The following is a 14,983-nucleotide window of genomic DNA, read 5'->3' on the forward strand; positions in this document are numbered from 1 at the left end:
AGATGTGTGGTGTGTGTGTGTGTGTGTGTGTGTATGTATATGGGCAACTGACCAGAAATACAAGGTATTCAATTCAATTCAAAAAACATTTATTAACTTCCAATTGCAATCATACAGAAAAATACAAAAAATCGGTTTATGAGGAAAAATTCAAAAGGAAGAAGGCACAAGCCCGAGAAGATTTGAAAAAAAATCTTGTGATGGGCAGGCATGGTATTCATACCATTAATGTTTTTCATATACAGCCTTCAATCAGTTATTTCTTATCAATACCATTTCCTTATGATCTTCAAGGGGCACAAATCCGTAGTGAACGTGTGTGTGGATGGAAGGCTGTATGTAGGGTGTATTTATGAGGGTGTGACATGTGTTACCTTTTTCACACGTATAAGTGGTCGATGAATCAACAAACTCGCAGATGTAATCCGACCATGTGGATTCCACACCACATCTGGAAACGGCGCAATCTGCATTCTGACTACCATAAGCAACATTGTGGTAGTTGTTTGGTTGCCCATTTTTCCAGGCTAAAATTATAGATCAACAAATATTATTCCGGAAATTCAATTGGCGTCTGTAGAAACATGATTAATGTAGAAGTAATGTGTGTGTGATCACGCAATCCCCTTGCTAAACGATTTATGATCAGAATATACATTTTTATCTATTACATTATTCCGCTTGCTGTTTCTGTTTTCCCCCACTTGCTTTATAATCACATCATGTTAAAATATATGGATTGAATTATATTTCTTTATGTGTGAAATATCCTCATAAAGCTCTAAAATTTATTTTCAGTGGGGTCCTTCTGGTGGTTAATTGTTCATTTTTTAATTGAAAAATTATATATGTTTAATAAAAAAAAAAAGAAACAAGCTAGTCATTGAAGTATGATAGATATACCCGTATAAGTTGAATTTTCAGCTTCGATCGTCCACCGCCATACGTTTTCATCTTCAATATCGTTGTATCCAATCCACGTAAAAGAGGATGCATTACAAAGCTCTCTAACAAAATCATGTTCTGGTTCTGATGATATCGTTACCAGACTTGCATTATTATCCCTGCAACTTTGAAGTGCATCGTTCCAATTAACGGTCTTATTAAAGTTTTTATAGCAACTGTCACCAAACAGATACCACTGGTCTTGACAAGTATCTAAAGAAACAATATAATAGCAACACGAAGCCTGATGGAACGTTTAATAAGCATTACGTAGTTACAAGTGCGCATTCATGTTTGAAGGATCAAGGCATGTTATATGCCTACACAAACAGGTTACCTTTGCAAATTAAAGTTATTTTACAATATTTTGAAAGGCTTATTTATACCAGAAAATATTACTGCACATTTTATTACAGTAGCTCAGCAGTTGTCAGAATGTCAGAAACACCACTGTAATATCAACGAATTATATTACAAAATTGAATGTTTAAAAGTGATCGAATGCACAGTTTAATACAGCAATTTAATCATCATGGACAATCGAGCCACAGCTCTCATAAATCAACCCAGCTTGCAATTTTGACGGGCTGCCAGCCTTGTACGAGTGAAATAAAAAAAAAAAAAACACTGAGGTAGTTTATGTTTTTGATGCGCCTTAAATAGCGTGATTCCTTAGATCCGCTAAGCGCCAGGTCTACACACACCCTATTGACCACCACCGACGCCCTCCCCCAGGATCTGTCCGAGTACAGAATAAAATTGACAGCGTAAGCTAATTTCTTTTAAAAGTATAAATAACTATAGCTTTCAACAAAATGTTTACTCACATGAGTTTACACGATAGATAAACACTGAAACACTGTAGACCATGATTCTCATCATAAACTCCAGTTGCATTTTTCTTGCAATTTTCCGACTTTATTCAGTTAAAACAACACCAATGTATCGATGTGCACGAATAACTGGAGTAGCTTGCAGTTACTAATATGTCAAAATGTCAGCTGACACTGAAATGAGAGAAGAGCTGAAAAAGAACGAAGCTCGAAACTTTTTTGTTCATTTCAAATAAATTTACTCACGTTTTTGCCTTCCTACTTGTAATTGTAATGTTTATTTCTTTATTACCATTGATTGATTGTAATTCAGTCGTAATGTAGTCGCAAGAAAAAGCGCCATACATCCTTTGCCTATTACAAATGGATTGTCATGTTAATTTGATTTTTGCAATTTTGTCGTGACGAGTAAGTTTTCTTCGGCAGTGGCTATTGTTGCACAGTATTAAACCATTTCCAAGACTAGTGTAACAATAGTCACTGGCTTTTTTTTTTCTGACGAGCTAATACTGGTAGTGTCACGATGATTGAAGCCACAAGGAAGCCATGCGTAAAATTAGGCAAAGAAATGTGACTGATAATCACAAGGAAGGAAGACATTCTGCAATCAAACAAGGGCAGTGAAACAGTGGTAGGCCTACTATTAAAAACAATGATAATGCTATCGGATGACGTGACACATGGAAACAATAAAAATAAGGTTGATGCCAATATGCACGAACACTGAATATTGTTGTATAGTCGTTATCACTCACATTGAAATAGCGCGTGCAATAAGCCTATCGGTCTACTATCAGCTAGAATTGTTTGAATAAATAATAACAATAATAGCTTAATAATAGCGTAATAATAGCTTAATAATAACCTAATAATAGTTGTGATGATGATGATCAACGATAACCATACTATAGTATAATGCTATTATTATATTTATAGCAATAACATCAACACTAATTATTATTCATTAATTGTTTATATTGGTCTTACAGTATTGTAACAGTTTGTTATTATTTCAATATTTCATATATTTCATGCGCCTTGAGCACATTTGGTGGAGATGTACGCTTTATAAATCTTTATTATTATTATTATTATTATTATTATTATTATTATTATTTATTAATAATGACCCTAATTCAACACTTCCCCACACCACTGATATTTTCTCAGAGGTCAGTTATTTACTTCCTACAATGATCTGAGATCAAAGGTGAGTGCACAAAACACGGCGTCGTTAAATTATAATTTGAATCCCTAACCAAGTAGTCAAGAAGTTATTGTATATGTAATTCAAACGAACAGGAAAGACAATCGGATGCTTGCCCTATTAAGGTTGGAGTACCAAAGGTGAAAATCCGTAAGGTTCTTGTTTTCTCATTTAGGTCAAGAAAGATTTACGACGAGGAAGAGGGTAAAAAATCATACGAGTGAGTTTGTATCGTCTGTATATTTACAACATTACTTTAGATAGGCCTACAAAAAATGTAGAATAGATTATGCCTACAGCCACACTTATGTCGGAAGTTGAAAGAAGTTTGCTCCTCCTGAGCATAAGCAATAGAGACCTCGCTGCTTCTTTAAAAAAAATTACCATTATGTATTACTGTTACTGCATTTTGGGTGGATAATCTAAATTATATCATTAAGGATACAAGTACGGACTTCTAATTTTCTAATGAAACACATTTCTAATGTAAATTGGGTGTTTGTTTTTCACAGAAAGATGTTAGTATTATTACTTTTGACAACAATCCTATCAGTGAACACTGAAGTCATTGAAAGATCTGGTGCTTTGTTTGGTGAAATTAATTCTCCTGGTTTCCCAGAACCCTACATTAATGATTTGAATACAGCATGGAAAATCACAGTGCCAACTGGATTCACAATCGCAATTTACTTCAGAGTGTTTAACCTAGAATACTCGGAAAACTGCGAGTACGATTACGTGAAGGTACGAACATTCTAAATTCAGGTCGAGTAAAGGTTGGTTCATACACAACCATAGTTCATATGTTCATGACTATTTGACTTTTGTTTATAAAACTGTTAAGGTTCGTAGAGTTTTACGTACGTCAGGTTGCACCATCCAACGTATGCATATCTGCACCAAGTGAGGACTCCAGGATTTTCCTAAAGTGTAGGGAAGGGGAGGGGACTATTTTATCTGAGAGGGGATCCGACGAATTTGGTAATTTCCGGTGGATGTGAGAGGTGCAAAAGGTGCGAAGCCCTGGTTGGGGCCTTCGTGCTAAGCTTTCTGCTGGTGCTGAAAATAATAGATATTTGTTAACCTTTTAAATTGTTTTGAGAGTTTAAAACGTATAGGCCTACCGGTTATTTGTTCGTCTGCCTAACAAGGAGGGATTTCAGCTCCATGCCTAGGGGATTCCTCTGTCTGTTACATTCCTAATTTGTAATGGTTCTCTTTGGAAACACTAAATTATAAAATGAAAATATGAAATATTGATCGCACTTTATGGAATACAGTAGGAATATGTGATCACAGGTGATTGAATATTTGCGTACCTTGAAGATTAATAGACCTAATATAAAATATTTAAAATTATTTTTGTTTAAAGTATATAAGATTAAAACATTTTATTTTCTGGGAATTTAGGTTTTCAATGCGGCTGAACTAATTTCTACGTTTTGTGGCAACGACGAATTTGGTAAAGACAGTGCCGCTCATGACATTTTACTTAGGTCCACGGGGAGGCAGTTGACGGTTCATTTCCGTTCTGACTATTCCAACGAACGACCGCATGATGGCTTTGCTGCGCACTACTACGCAGAAGATATCGATGAGTGCGCAACAACAATTGACAAATGTGAACATTTCTGTCAGAACTACATAGGAGGGTACTATTGCACCTGTCGAAGGGGATACATATTGCATAGTGATAAATTAGCCTGTACAAGTAAGTTATGTATGATTCTTAATTAATTTGTGTCTTTAAATCGGTAATAAAAAAAACGTTAACTAAAATATTATTCCAGCTTTCGATGGGCAACACAATCTAAGACTGTAGCACAGACTATCACTCATTTTGAGAGTACTTTTTGCAGGTTTAGAGCACTTTAAACGCCATTTTAAGTATGAAATGGAGTATATTAAACAATTTTCAAATATACCTATAATTTAAATCAGTGAGTCATTCTTGATGCATATTTTGTATATGAAACTATTGTTTAGGTGAATGTAGTGAAAACGTATTGACGACAATTTCGGGTGACATAGCAACACCTGATTACCCAGGTATCCACCCAAGTAATTTGGACTGTGATTGGACAGTTGTTGTTGAAGAAGGCTACGTCATTAATATCGCTTTTACAGATTTCGACATCGAGGAACATCCTGACGTGCGTTGTCCATACGATTACTTGAAAGTACGTTTTATATTTACTGTTCATAATAATAGGTGCTCTCGTAGTTTTAACTGTGAAACAATAGGTGCTCTCGTAGTTTTAACTATCAAACATCAATGCATACAAACAAGACAATCCAGCTTATTGAACAACGTGCACGTTCGCGAACAGTATGGCATTTTACAAAGGCATACAGTATGAATGCGCCGTTGAAACCGCGAGACGGCTTATTTTATTTCAGATGGCGTTCCACGTTCTGACGTCTAAATCAGATCCAATAACAATATGCCATCTTTTAGCTTTTTAGTGTTATCCTAGGTGGGATCTGGTTACTAATTGTTCCGTAGGCCTATCACATTGTACTTGTTTTGCCAAATCGGACCGAATAAAATCAAATGATTATAATACAGTCTAATAAAATCTAAAATACTCTACAGTATGTTGTCCAAACCAATAGTGAAATATTAAGCAAATCTAAGAACAACAATTTGTCCCAGACTAGCTGGACTTTCGAAGTTTTTCGGTGACGGTGACTTTGCTTGCATCCAGCATCTATTCTTAAACTACATTTTTCCCCTTGAATAAAAGCACTGTGTCCCGATTTTGGCATTCAGACGTCCTACGTCCATGCAGTAATTTACAACCAGAGATATTCTCCAGTCGAATAAAATAATTGAATTGCCTCCTATATTTTGTAAAAAAAAAAAATAGCACCCCAAAAATGACGAAAATATTATATTGAAATTGTTGTTTGTGTAGATTGAGAGTGATGAACAAAAACTAGGACCATTCTGCGGGTCTAGAAATCCAGCGAACATCACGTCTGCGAGTAACATAGTGAAAATAACATTTCATTCTGATGGACAGCTTTCTGGTAGAGGATTCACACTTGAGTACACAACACAAGGTAGTGTCATTATGAACACTAATGCATTTATATATTGTAAAGTGGTTGAGGCTCCCGGCCATGAGGTTGGGCCCTATTAGTTACGTGTCCGCACCCAGGTAATATATGGTTAGGCCTACTGCTAGACAACATTGCCTGTTCGTTAGGGTCCGCCAGCTCCGTGGGACAGGTAGCACAGGGCCTCCCTTCCTACAGAAGATGTCCTAAAGTTGACCTTTAACGGTTGATTATACCGTACATAGTGAACTGAGGATTCCGTATTCCACGAGAGGTTCACCAGTGCATCGTTGCTCCTTTCTAGAAGTCGATGAAAAGCTATAAAAAATTCAAGAGATTATTCTGTGAATTTATCTTTTTTTTTTGCTGCTTTAAACAATTTCACAATTAAGAGCATCGAACATTCCCTTGTTTTTTTTTACTGATTGACACTTGACTTCGCCACCATTTTTGCTTTTATACTTTTCATCGTCATATTACATTGTGTCTGTGTTATAAATTACTAGTGCTTCGCTTTGTAATAACATGATATTCTTCTAAAATTCAACTTTTAAGTATTATTTCGAAAGTACCGTGCTTTAGTAAATTAGTGTTGGTTTATTTATGTAGGTAAGCAATGCGTCGATATTGATGCTCCAGCCTACGGATTCATACAGGGACACGAGAGAACATTTAAGTCTGTTGTTATGTTCAGTTGTGCTCCTGGGTACATCCTCTTTGGGTCGGAGAACAGAGCCTGTCAGGCCGATGGAAACTGGTCTGGAGAAGATGCGTTGTGTAAAATACTTGACTGTGGCACGCCACCGACCATCGCCCATGGTAGCTGGACATCGTCAGATAGCAATTTCACTTTTACAAATATTGTGACGTACGACTGTGACAATTTCTACAAACTTCAAGAAAATAAAGAAAGCCGTCTTCAGTGCCTATCCAATGGTACATGGTCACCCGAATTACCAGAGTGTACACAGATATGTGGTGTATCATCCGTACTTCCACATCCACGCCCATCGATTGTAACGTCCAAGATATCCGGCGGTCGTGTATCTTCGCCTGGCTCGTGGCCTTGGCAGGTTTTGTTTAATATCCATGCACCAAGTTATAGTATTATAAATAACATTTGCGGCGGGTTCCTGGTTAATGAGCAATGGGTCATGACCGCAGCTCATTGCTTTAACGACACTTTGTCACCTCTTAGGAGGGGAATCCTACCTGCCAGCACTGTGACGGTCAAGTTTGGTGTCCATAGCCGCACTGACAATAGTGAGTCTACATTTCAGGTAAATGAGCCTATTTAGAGATTAATTGCTGCTGCTGCTACTTCTTATTTTACTGCTGATGCTGCAACTACTACAGCTCACTGCAACTGGTACACAGGCCTACTGCTTGTAAGGCTGCTGCAGTTGGTGCGACTGAATGACGACATTGAATTCAGCAAATTTACTTTCTTTAAACATAATAATTACAGGTGAAACCGCAGAAGATCATAATTCATCCCGAATTTGACCGAGTTCCATTTGATGCTGACATCGCTCTGGTGAAGCTCAACAAGTCTATCCAGTTTTCGAACACGATTCGCCCGCTCTGCCTTCCTGAACAAAACCCAATACCGACGGCAAACAACGATAATGCAACGAACACTGACCACGGCGATGGCGACGACAACCGTGGAGTTGTGATAGGATGGGGTAGGATAAAAACTGGCCAATTGCACTCTGACTTCCTACGTGAAATTTATGTTCCACTGGTATCAAGACGCAAGTGCGCAGTAGCATATGACGCCATCGAAACAGACACGAATAAGTATGACATCACAAGGAACATGTTTTGTGCTGGCGTGAGATCAGGTTTGACTAACGCTTTAAGCTATTTACATAAATGAATACAGTATTTTGTTAGAAACACAATGTTTTCATGAAGTGACTCTTCTTTAGTGAGGTGACGTCGTAGTAATTTGCAACGTATGCACCACATTCCTATTCATATACATTCTGTACTTGAATGCATGCAAGTCATACATTTTATTAGTTGTAATATAACATATACATTATACTTATAGTAATGGGAGCCATAATAAGTTTTTATCCATATGGTTTTTGGATGACATGACGTAGATAGAATTTTTTTTTTCTAATTTTACAGGTGGCAGAGACGCGTGCCAAGGAGACAGTGGTGGACCATTCATGTTGCGTAACTACGACAACGCTTACTTTGCGCATGGTATAGTGTCTTGGGGAAATGGGTGTGCAAAACCAGGATTTTATGGCGTATATACCCGAGTTGAAAACTTCGTAGACTGGGCAAACAATATAATTAACACAGAGTAGATGTTTTACATTCTTTAAATCCCTCTCAGTAGGTTTCGCCTCATTTACCACCACTTAGGCTCTGCCTATCCATCCGTGGCTATAAGCGGCCCCTGGTTCCCAGTCAATTGAGTAGAAGTCAAGATAATTATAAAATAGTTTTTATGTGAAAAAAGTAGTCTGGATGTTTCATGTATCATTTTATGCAAATTAGTGCCGTCATTACTGATGTATATTTCCGTACTCAGCCAATTGCAGAACAAAGATGTGTACAGATGTATGTTTTGAGAGTCAAAGAAACTCATTATGATGGATGCTTCGTAGTCTTTTTTATGATATCATGATGTGTCAATATATATAAAAGCATACGGTAATGTTTCAATTTCTACACTTCGATATCTTTTTTGGTATTAGTTTAGTTGTTAAGTTTAAAAAAATTGTTGTCTTTCAACGCACCGTCAATCAACGAGTGCCACTGTTACGAAAATGTATGTTTAAACACATAAAATAAAAAATAAAAAAATAAAAAAACTATTGACAAATAAATGATTTTAGAATACGTTAATTTCAGAGCATGTTGTGATTCCATTAGCTTTAGTGTGACATCTTACACTTTGTCTAGTTACAGTCATCATAGCCTTTTCCATAGTCAACTTCGTATTTAAATCAAATAGACTTTCCATTAGTAAAATTTATTGGCAAATACTTCGTTACTCACATCACGAACTAACACAATCAAAGTAGATTGTGTTAGTTCGTGAAATCATAGTAGCGCGTTAAAACGAGCGCGTATTGGTTGTCAAGCAATTTTGTATTCTTTACCACACAAAAAGTCCTTAACGACAACAGCGCGTATTTTGACGCGCTTTTTTGGTTTCACGAACTAACACAATTGAATTTAATTGTGTTAGTTCGTGATGTGAGCGACGACTTGAATGGAAATAAGGTGGCAAAAAAACAAAATAACAAAAACTACCAAGATAGGACCATTACAAACACATACTATTGAATCAACCGAAATTAGTCTACAAGATCGACCTCAAACTACCAATCTTCACAGCAGAGTTAAACAGAAAAAGAACGAAACCTGCAGAGAGAGGCAGATAAAGCTCGGAAAAGATGTAAGCATCTCGGAAGCTATATGGATGCTGACAGAAAGATATTCAAAGAACATTGAATGGGTCTTTAAAGAAACAACCGTGATCATTTTATATAAGGTATGAATTTTTGGAAATTAAATAGGTGGGTGGAACTACTTTTAGGTTATTTAAGTGTTCATGTAACATATTTGTTTGCTATCCTATCGGTGGTTGTACCCTTCACTCATGGAAGTCGATAAAGCGAAGACCCACCATCGAAGACACTACATGTTGGCATATTATGTTCCATAAATATTTTGTGCAAATGCTTTTAAAGCTACATTACATTTGTACGTTCGGTACAGCCGCATGACGCTGCAAGGAATATGAAAGAAGGTGCTAGGTTTAATAAATAACATAAAGTTGATATTACCTTGAAAACCTTTTGACCTATCCGGCCCTTCTCAGTTCAGGTAATAGGATTGATGTGGCGTGTTGTTGTGCAGTCAGTAGATAGTAATTTCACAGGTGTGTGAATACTGCCACCAATAGTTGTATACCAAATAAACTCTCGACTTGTTGAAAATTAACGGTGAATAACGAAGCAAACATATGCCAATATAAAACACCACTTAATAAATGTAGATGCGAGTACATAGTATATCCTGGCTTTTAAAGCTGTGCTTTGATTAGTTGCTGTAAGAATCTAATTCTATTCAAAATATGAGTAATATTTAGACTTTTCTTAGTGTAGAATCTTTAACAAAACTACCTATAGAAAAATAAAAATTTTCCGATCACTTTTGAATATACTGGAATCATAATTGACAGTCTTAGTACAAGTAGTCAAAATGATGATAATAGGCCTATGAATCATATGAATCCTAAAAAGATTAATTGGAAAAACCTTTACAGAAACGACATTAATCAGTACCATAGTCTTACGGAAACACTGCTTGGTAGATTCTCCTTCCCCGATGCTTTATATTGTAACGAGCATTCATGTAAAAACGAATCGCATTTTAATGATATCAGTAACTTTTATGATAGGATTATTGAATGTCTCAAACATTGTTCCAATTGCTGTTTTAAACAAAGTAATAATACTAAAGTTAAAGTTGTTCCAGGGTGGAACGAACGAGGATCTGCTTTTCATAAAAATGCAAGAGTTGCGTTTCTTAATTGGCGCGAGAGTGGTAAACCTAGAACCGGGCATATTTTTGAAAACTACCCGATCTCAATTTAAAACTGCTCTTAAACAATGTAAACTAAATGAATAAACTATAATGGCCGATTCTATGGCTAAATCGTACTATGAACATGATTATAGCGGGTTCTGGGCTAAGGTGAAGCAGTCTGACCACGCTAATATCCAATCTAATATTATTGGTAATGTTGAAGGTGATAAGGATATGTGTGATTTCTGGCGAATACACTTTAACGAACTATTTAATTGTGTTGCTTCCTCAGACCACACGTCTTTTGTTAATGATGTTCTGGATGATGAGAATGTCAGTAATAACTATGAAATTAGAGTAACGCCAAAAACTCTCAAGAAATATATTGATAAGCTTCCGTTGGGCAAAGCAATGTGATTTGATGGTTTGTTCAATGAATACTTTAAGTTTGCTTCTGATGTTGTGTGGTGTTCTGAGCATTTGTTTCAGTTCAATTTTTATGCATGGTTCGTGCCTCAGAATCTTACTAAAGTCACTCTTGTTCCCATAATTAAGTCGAAATCTGGTAACATTACTGATAAGAGCAATTATAGCTAGGCCTATAGCACTGGCGTGTGTAGCATCGAAACTTTTAGAGTCAGTTATGATTAAAAACTGTGGTGATACATTATGTTCTAATGACAATTAATTTGCCTTTAAATCGGGACACTCTACTGACCTATGCATATTTGTGCTAAAACAAATAATTGAATACTACAATAATAACGGTAGCCCCGTTTACTGTTGTTTCTTAGACGCTAGCAAAGCGTTCGATAAAGTCAACCACTGGACGTTGTTTAAGACGCTGGTTGAACGAGGTACCCCCACCCCTGTTATTCGAGTCCTTCGATCATGGTATCGGTCGCAGGAGTTTGTTGTCAGGTGGGGTAGCTGCATATCTGATCCTTTCTCCGTTAGGAACGGAGTGCGTCAAGGGGGAGTCATGTCTCCATTACTGTATAATGTATACACTGATCCGCTTAATGTACTTTTAGATAATGCTAAAGTTGGATGTGAATTAAATGGTACTAAAATCAATTGTTTAAGCTATGCTGATGATTTGGTACTTATGGCTCCATCAGCAGCAGGACTACAAAGTCTTATTGATATTTGTGATACATTTGCTAGTGATTATAATATCACGTTTAATGAGTCTAAATCAAAATGTATGGTAATCTGTCCTAAGGTGCGTTGCAAGGCGAGCCTCGTATTACACTTAAATCATCCCCTTTGTTATTTGTTAACTCTATTACCTACCTTGGTCACGTTATAAACAATACCCTTTAGCGATAAGTGTGATATTAAACGTCAATACCGTTCGCTATGAATAAGAGCTAACTCTCTCAGTATGAAATTTGGTAAATGCTCTATGACCACTAAATGTTATTTGTTTAAATGCTACCGTGTTAGTATGTACTGTTCTACTTTTTGGTGTAAATATAACAAAGGTACTATAAGATCGTTAAACGTCTGCTATAATAATGCTCTTCGTTTATTACTGCGACAACCGAGGCACTGTAGTGCGAGTTTTATGTTTGTATCCAATGGTGTACCGTCCTTTGACGAGTATCTTAGAAACTCTATACATAGTTTCAGGAACCGTGTCAAAATCAGCTCTAATTCGCCATTAAGCATTATGCTCTTTCCAATTCTAAAATGTATAATAAATGGAACATTGTGTCCATTAAGATGATTTCTTGATCTTTATGTTTTTGTTGATGCAGTCTATTTTTCACTTTTGTCTTATATTTATATGTATTTGTATTGGTTAACTGTTGTTCTTTTGTATGGACATGAAATTCCGAAATAAAAGATGAATGAAAAATTAATGATGAATGAATGAAAAATGGTAGGGCGTCTATCAACATTGTACTATTTGCAGTACCACAGTATCTAGGTCCTACAATAGTTAAGTAAGGCCCAGGTCCATTGAGGGCAGATTCCTCGCTCACTAGTTTAAACCAAGCCCTAAAAAAGGGGGAAAAATATGCTGTTTGTCATACGCAAGAAGAAGAAGACCTCTGGAGCGACTTTAATTCCCTCTATGTTTTTTTTTTATTAATTTAAAAAAAAACAAAACAAGAAATTCAGCTGTCCGGGGAGAGTGTGAACACTGGCCATTTAGACTTTTACATAGCCATAAAATTCAAACCTGGGGCTGACTTCATCTGGATTATCCCCCACCCCCAATCTGTAAAAGTCACTCCCTGGGCCTCCTCTATTTCAAAATCTTAGGTCCACCCGTTTGTCTCATACTGATAGTAAATCTTTTATAATACAAATAGAAAGTACATTCATTCATTTTTTATATTCCTGCTACATTAAAACTTTTCAGACTATAGACATTTGATAAGGGTGCGTGGTTCAAAAAGTTGGTTTCAACGAGAAGTCTTGCTGGTCAGCGTCGCCGGATCAGGTGTCAAATGTTGTCAAATGTGTTTAGAAACTTGATCTTGCGATACATTCAGCTTCACGTGTGCACCTTGTTCTCACACCACGTCACCATGGAAGAATCTTACAAGCTTATTGATAGTTATCGAATGAGGATTTGAAATATGAAAAAATATAAAACTTTAGCAGTTGCTCTATTTAAGTCAAGTGGTGTTTTCAAAATTTGAAACAGGATATCGTGATCGTTATCACAATAAGGTAAAGATGTATCCAACCACCCCTGAAAAATGAAAAAGTATCTTTAAAAAAAACCATCAATTTAAAATTTCTAAATTCTGAATAAAATAAAAGTAATTAAGTTTAGCATAAAAGTGAATTACATTATTTTAACATTAGTTTAACAATACGGTTGTAAATATTTCCGCAAATATCACTTAATCGATTTACCGATTAACCAACCTATAATTGAATCAATCAATCAACCAGTAAATAAACCAAATCAAATATTATAATTTGCCTATTTATTCTATAAACGAGTAAATATATTTTTGATAAATAATCAGACATGCGATGGTTATGATCGTTGCTTCACTGAATCACCAGCAATGAAAACAAAAAAAAATTAGTAAATTTGAAGAAATAATTGTGAACATTATATAAGAAATGTTTGGGTTTTTTTTGTGGGTGGGGGGTAAATAACTGGATGAAACTACTTTTGGGTTATTAAAGTTTACATGTCACATAATTGTTTGCTTTCCTATCAGTGGTTGTAACCTTCACCCGTGTGAGTTAATGAAGACCAGCCTTCAAAGACACTGCATATTGGCATCCTTTGAAGCGCTCCTGCAGGCAGTGCTTTGTTTAGTTGTTGTAACAATGTAATTTTACTCACAATTTGAGTAATATTTTCACCTATTCGTCTTGTAGAAACCTTTTAAAAAAAGGGTATGGCGTCTATCAACATTGTACTAAGTTGCAGTACAGTATCTTTAGGTCCTATAAATATAGCTGAAGTCAGGCCCAGGCTCGCTCATCACTGCCTAGTCTAGACCAAGCCTTCAAAAACCAGCTAGCCTAGTAAAGATGTATAAATTATTTCTACGTATCTCAGTCTTTGACATAGTAACGTTCAAGACACGTTTCTTTTAAAATTATCAAATCAAAAAACCTTTTAAAATGGGTAGGGCGTCTATGAACATTGTACTAATTTTTTTTATTTTTTTTTTATTTTTTATTTTTTTTTTTTATTTTATTATTTCTGGTATATTTCATAAAACAAAACAAATTACATAGCAAGGTTACATTACTATAAAAAACCAAAGAAAAATTAAGCAACTATGGATAGTTACCATACATAAATTGCTATTCAAGAAACAAAATGATTGATGATTCATAATTCTACAAAATGCATAATATAAAAAAAATTTCAGTATATAGGACTATCTACCTTGTTCTGCAATGCTAACTATTTTTGAATGCAATGTATTGTTCAATTTGTTTATGCTTCTCATAAACTGATTTTAAGGGATTTATGTGCGGTTTTTGTCCATTAACTTTACAGTTATAAATGTATAGTTTTGTAATAACTATTAGTTTATTAATTGCATGATTATTTTTATGGTTGTCAATTCCAAAACATATGCTTTCTTTATTTAAAGTTAAATTTCTTTCAAACCTTTGTTTTATAAATATTTGTACTTGTTTCCACAGCACATTAATTACTTTGCATTCAAAAAACATGTGTAATAAAGTTTGTTGTTCTAAGCAAAATTCACAATTTGGTGATTCAACAATATATATCTTATGTAGAAAGGAATTCGTATAAATAATACGATGAATAAATCGAAACTGAAAATTTTTAAGTTTTGTATCAATTGTACATTTATGTAACGTTGTGAAGATCATATCCCATTGTAGTTTAGTATTGTCCAGTTCTTTTTCC

General features: G+C 35.5%; 2 protein-coding genes across 4 annotated transcripts in view; one reads left to right on the top strand and one right to left on the bottom strand.

Moving 5' to 3' along the window:
• LOC117100522 (C-type lectin-like) overlaps positions 1 to 10,650 on the bottom strand; it is an 11,413-nt gene extending 763 nt beyond the window's left edge. The window contains exons 1-4 of one of the 3 annotated variants that reach the window (XM_033240275.1): positions 9,867 to 10,650; positions 1,773 to 1,969; positions 904 to 1,158; positions 375 to 527 (exon numbers count right to left, since the gene is read on the bottom strand). In XM_033240275.1, coding sequence (XP_033096166.1) covers positions 375 to 527; positions 904 to 1,158; positions 1,773 to 1,842 — 478 coding nt within the window. In that variant the 5' untranslated portion in view covers positions 1,843 to 1,969; positions 9,867 to 10,650. Of the gene's footprint in view, positions 1 to 374; positions 528 to 903; positions 1,159 to 1,772; positions 2,011 to 9,866 lie in introns of those variants that run through there. The other 2 variants (XM_033240293.1, XM_033240285.1) reach the window with 2 other exon arrangements.
• Positions 3,009 to 8,913, top strand: LOC117100511 (mannan-binding lectin serine protease 1-like). Its single transcript, XM_033240248.1, has 8 exons — positions 3,009 to 3,205; positions 3,498 to 3,729; positions 4,396 to 4,696; positions 4,972 to 5,165; positions 5,904 to 6,051; positions 6,658 to 7,328; positions 7,517 to 7,895; positions 8,191 to 8,913. Exons 2-8 carry the CDS (start codon positions 3,502 to 3,504, stop codon positions 8,373 to 8,375), a joined length of 2,106 nt encoding a protein of 701 aa, XP_033096139.1. The 5' UTR covers positions 3,009 to 3,205; positions 3,498 to 3,501; the 3' UTR covers positions 8,376 to 8,913.
• Positions 10,651 to 14,983: the final 4,333 nt, after the last annotated feature.

The sequence above is a fragment of the Anneissia japonica genome, unplaced genomic scaffold (genome assembly GCF_011630105.1).
Source record: "Anneissia japonica isolate Jap-2015-1 unplaced genomic scaffold, ASM1163010v1 scaffold4446_len648930_cov198, whole genome shotgun sequence".
NCBI classification, from domain to species: domain Eukaryota; kingdom Metazoa; phylum Echinodermata; class Crinoidea; order Comatulida; family Comatulidae; genus Anneissia; species Anneissia japonica.

Coding starts and splice junctions, on each gene's coding strand:
- LOC117100511 (XM_033240248.1), top strand. CDS start 3,502: ATGTTAGTATTATTACTTTTGACAACAATCCTATCAGTGAACACTGAA. Junction 4,697..4,971: donor TGATAAATTAGCCTGTACAA/GTAAGTTATGTA, acceptor ACTATTGTTTAG/GTGAATGTAGTGAAAACGTA. Junction 7,329..7,516: donor ATAGTGAGTCTACATTTCAG/GTAAATGAGCCT, acceptor TAATAATTACAG/GTGAAACCGCAGAAGATCAT.